Source organism: Cicer arietinum, chromosome 7, assembly GCF_000331145.2.
Source record: "Cicer arietinum cultivar CDC Frontier isolate Library 1 chromosome 7, Cicar.CDCFrontier_v2.0, whole genome shotgun sequence".
NCBI classification, from domain to species: Eukaryota; Viridiplantae; Streptophyta; class Magnoliopsida; order Fabales; family Fabaceae; genus Cicer; species Cicer arietinum.
In genome coordinates, this window is record NC_021166.2 from 57,382,906 (window position 1) to 57,387,854 (window position 4,949).

At 32.1% G+C, this 4,949-nt stretch overlaps 1 protein-coding gene and 1 long non-coding RNA gene across 4 annotated transcripts in view; one reads left to right on the forward strand and one right to left on the reverse strand.

Annotated features, from left to right (window-relative positions):
• Positions 1-4,949, reverse strand: part of LOC101501961 (uncharacterized) — a 60,435-nt gene that overhangs the window by 24,286 nt on the left and 31,200 nt on the right. The window contains exons 1-6 of one of the 3 annotated variants that reach the window (XM_004510393.4): positions 4,216-4,792; positions 3,349-3,448; positions 3,162-3,227; positions 2,190-2,217; positions 1,505-1,641; positions 1,056-1,420 (exon numbers count right to left, since the gene is read on the reverse strand). In XM_004510393.4, coding sequence (XP_004510450.1) covers positions 1,516-1,641; positions 2,190-2,217; positions 3,162-3,227; positions 3,349-3,448; positions 4,216-4,600 — 705 coding nt within the window. In that variant the 5' untranslated portion in view covers positions 4,601-4,792 and the 3' untranslated portion in view covers positions 1,056-1,420; positions 1,505-1,515. Of the gene's footprint in view, positions 1-1,055; positions 1,421-1,504; positions 1,642-2,189; positions 2,218-3,161; positions 3,228-3,348; positions 3,449-4,215; positions 4,821-4,949 lie in introns of those variants that run through there. The other 2 variants (XM_004510392.4, XM_073363349.1) reach the window with 2 other exon arrangements.
• LOC140918671 (uncharacterized) overlaps positions 1-4,949 on the forward strand; it is a 57,382-nt gene that overhangs the window by 21,647 nt on the left and 30,786 nt on the right. The gene's annotated exons all lie outside the window — the stretch shown is intronic.

The window sequence follows — 4,949 nt, forward strand, 5'->3', positions numbered from 1 at the left end:
ATGAATTTTTTAAGGATAAAATTGGATTTTTAACAATTTGGGGGTATAAGTTTAAATGGGGGGGGTACAATAGCCAATTCTCGTGTCGTTTCTTCACTAGGCCCATAACAAACTAGCAACATAAATTGAAACCCAATACTTTGACCTTCATAACAATAACCCTAAATGCGATTAGGGCCATATTTTGTTAAAAAAAAATCCATAAAAATTTAAAAAATTTCATTAATTTTTTATTTTTTATTTTACTGATAAATGAATCGTCGATATTAATTTTTTATTTTACAGATGTTTATATTTTTGACTGATAAATTGATAGTGGATATTTTGTTAAAGAAATTATTAATGTCTATTATTCCATTTCAAAATATATTAGTAAAAATGAGTTTAAAAATTTATTATTTGATTCAAAATTAAAGATAAAATATTAATTTTTTAATTAATTTTTATTTATATTAAACAAAAAATAATGAAAAAGAATTTTATAATTAAAAATAGAGAAAATATATTTAAGAATATAGAGAGCTAAAAACTGAAATTAATTCTTAAGAAAAAGGCTTCAAACATCAAAGATATATATTACCCCATTCTTTACTTACATGGTTTCAATCTCACAGATTATTCTAATTAAATCAAATTATCTATCTACTAAAATTCGAGTCGAGATTTTCTCTATTTTTTATCCACACTATTTTTTACATTATTATAATTTTCTATAATTATACATAGTTTTAGAACAGATAATTTAAATTAAATATTTATCCACTTTATAAACAAAAAGTTATAGTAATAAGATTCTATATTAGAGAAATGGAGAACATCTCAACTACAAGAGGGTACCCTTCTTTGTACTTTTTACATATGGAAATGAAATCTATATAATCCGATTAGGCTTGCAAAGCATTCTATGTGGAAAAGAGAACTTTTTCTCTCTCCCACAGTCCCATTATTCTGTTTTCTTTCAATTTTGAAAAATTATTTCGGGTAAGTTATATATTCATTTAAAGTTATGTAAGGTGCATCCCCTGTAACTGTGATTATATATAAAGCAAAGTAAATTCATTTCAACTATAACTGTGATGATATATATAAAAAGTAAAACTATTACAATTCACAAATCAGATTTCAATTTGGCAAGACCACCGTGTACATCATTTAAGAGTCTCATATATCAGTCGGAACTATCTTTCTATTAAAAGGTGAGGTCTAGGTTGCATTTAAAAATTCTAAATATCTTATCTACAATTTTTCAAACACAAACTAGAATTTACCTTCTATTAAAAAAAACAGAAACCGTAGCCCATTTTTTTCTGCTCATCTGTATAATTTTAATATTTTGTATTTAACTTGCTATGTAAATTTATAACTCTATTTATGTTCTTCAAATACTGACGTGATATTGCCCCAAACTTTTCTGTGCATCCTGCAATTGATGATCACAAAATATTACAACGAAAAATCGTCACTGAATGTAGGTTTAAATAGACAACAAAATAACTGTACTTACCAAACATAAACTTAAAAGAACTCGTCAGGGGAATCATCATATTCAACTTCATCATCGTAGAAAATAGCATCATAGAATATATATGCATTCTCAATCATCTCAGTCAAATTGAGGCGCCCATCTTTGTCAACTTCCGCCTGCCATAACATCATAGAAAGAAAGGTTAATAAGGAAACTAATGTATGATGTTATTGTTATCCAACAGATGTTGCAGTGCCTGTTGAGCTATTTTAGCCATCTACATTGCAAATTATGAATTGCAATGTGACACCTTTGTCAACAATTAGAGTTTTAATTGTAATGTTCAAATTCTATAACAATGAAATTAAATATTCTGCTTGTTTCTTTGCATAATAATGCCCAGATGGATGCAATTTCCCAATTATAGGCAGCAGCTCATTATCTGACAAAGACCTGCACAGATTCAAAATGAAAACCCAAAAGTAAATTATAGTACACTATAAGGAAACTACCATATTGATTCCAATCAAGTAGAAAAATTGTGGGAAAAGAAAAAGAAAAAAAAAGATGGTGAATACCCGTCGCGATCTTTGTCAAGCTGAGAAAACAAAGCTCTGGCTGAAGCATCCATTGAATCATCACATTGATGTAGATCACTGTAACTTTCCTCATCATAGTACCTTACAGAATCGAAGAGGCCATAAAAGAATTATTTAAAACTGACCTTCCCATCTCTGTCCGTATCACTTTCCCTATAAGGAAATAAAAGGATAGAATAAGGCAATATATACAAATAAGCTAATTGCATATGAAGTGAAGATTTCCTATCCCTTTCAGAAAAATAAGATCAACCACAAATATTGTCTGCATTTCTAATATTCAGCAAAGTCTCTAAAAAAGTTAGTCCAATATAGTGACTTCTTCTAGAGCAGGCAAGTGATTGCAGAAAAAAATTCATTTTCAAAAGCAAACTAATCATGCATTTACATCCCTTACAAACAATCAGCTGGGATTGCCCAACAGAGGATTGAAAATTTGAAACATTCAACTTCAGTCCTGATAGGCTGCACTGATTTAGACAACCACAAGAAATCTAGTCTTCAGAGGACAAGTTGCAATTATATTGAGGTTAAAGATGACCTTGAACATTAATCAGGATATATTAGGCTACTAATAGGTTAGGGAAAAAAGGATGACAAAGAAAGACCAAAAAACAGTAACATATTCAGCAACACTTCATTCAGATGTTTAGGATTCCCTGATAAGCTAAATAACTGAGCTAGAAGCTTGTTTTTGGTACTCGGTTACAAGATTTATCATTCAAGGTACATGCCAAACAAACAATCCCACAGATGGCAAGTATCTTGTGTGAATCTAAGATGCCTAAGTAAAAAGCTTTTCCAACTTCCATAAATGAGCAGTTGCATCATTCAATTGAAACTTTATACCAAACTTCTCTTAGATACTCCTGTATTAAACACTAGTGTCTAATATCATGTGGATGTAAGAGAAAAGAACCTCGTATAACTTGCTCTATAAACAATTACCATCTATGTACAGAAGTAAAAAAAGATTATTCATTTATATTTCTCGGAGGCATCCCCCAACTTTCCATGAAAGAAACATAAGTTATACTGAAAGAAACATGCTCAATATCAAGCATTCCTGCAAGTTTTGTTTCCATGAAAATAGTTACCTGACATCCACCTTGGAAAGCCATTCTTTAATCTTTGAGCTGTTGTTGTCAGCAGGATGAAGAAAGCTACAAGAATAGTAACAAATTAGCATATATAAATAGGAAAAGCACAGTAGCTAGATTAGATCTGCATGTGCAGCAACACTAACAGGGTTTCCTAACAAGCCATTAGTAGAAAGAAGCTCACTCATTGAACTCGGCTAAGTTTAGAAAACCATCTCCGTCTGCATCGGATGCATTAAAATGCTCCTCTTCCGACAACCTCAAATCATAACCAAAAGAACCATCTGATGAATGAAAAGGACAAACTAGTATTAAAACTTACAGCATTCAATTCAATACACAAGAATAAAGGTTCAAAAGAAACAAAAATGTGATTAATCTTGGCCATCAATCTAAGATCGGTTGGCTAACATTACAACTAATGATGTTTAATTAACCTACACCGATGATTTGAAATGAAACTGTAACCATCAAAACAAAATTGCAAATTTATAAAGTTAACTATGAAGGTGGGGCTCGGTATACTACATATCGCAAAAGAATAACTCATAAAATTCCCTTTTTTAGATAAAATAAAATCTTCAAATTTATTATTCAAAAGAAAGTAATTTGAAAAATCGAAAATTGTGAAACTTACCCCAACAAATAAAAAAAACAAAAAAAAAAACTAAAACCCCTTGTCAACGGTTGCGGCCGTTCCATCCACGGAAGCAAAATAATAAGATTTCTGAAACGCAATTCAAAACTCCACAGCGGCGAAAAAAGTTTTGTCACGGCGGCGTGAAATGAAGGAAGTGGAACTCCGGCGCGGAGGTTTGTGGCGCTTCCGGTGTGTGGATCTATAGTTACAGATTTCTTTAAGCAATAAAATGTGTTTGGATATTTTCGCCGGTGATACCATAGAATCGATTTAAAAACAGTTAAAGTTAACGGTGAGAAATTCATAACGCATACTCAACTTAGATTAAACCAAAAAGCTGATTTACAAAAAAAAAGAAAAGAAAAAAATGGTGAAAGAAGAAAAGTAGAGTGAAAGTTGAAAGAGGAGCACCTGGCGTTGGAGGACCGTATTCGGAGAAGGAAAGATAACCGTCGTGGTTCTTGTCGTGAATGTTCATTTCCCTCTGACTTCGATTCAATACTTCTCTTTGAACATGCTCGAAGTTCCATTCAGTTAATTCGTGGAGGTCCACAAACTGATCTGTGGGGTCCGCATCGATTTCCGGGAATATACGTACAATCGTGTCAGTTACATTTAAGTTTTCGTCCCACTCTTCAGATGTGTGTGAATGGTTAGTGTTCGATTCTTGGTTTTCATCACGGTGGAGCAAGAGGCGGTGGTGGTGGTGGCGGTTGTTGTTATTTGGTGAATGGATGAGGAGAAAGAAAATCACAATTGCTCCAATTGCGTAAACAATTATGGATTCTCTATCCATTGTTGCGTTCCGGATTTCTGTGCGTGATCTTAATTCTCACTATTTATAAGGGAGGAGGGATTGCAGTGACAGTGGCAGAGGTAACAGAAGAAAACTGAAACACGCTTCTACGAGTCTAGAACACCTTTCCACTTTTAAGCCAGAAATTCAACGGAAGCAAAAGGCAAATAAATGGACCAATAGAAAATCTCCAATCCGTTTATTCTCTCAATTATTTTTAAAACAATTCAGCAAGAATGAGAGTTTCATTGGGAATTAGTCTTAGGACATGATGAATTAGAGTTGAATTAAGACAAAAAGAAATGTAGTTTCAATGTGAATTATTTTCTTATTTATAAGTTTGTAATTT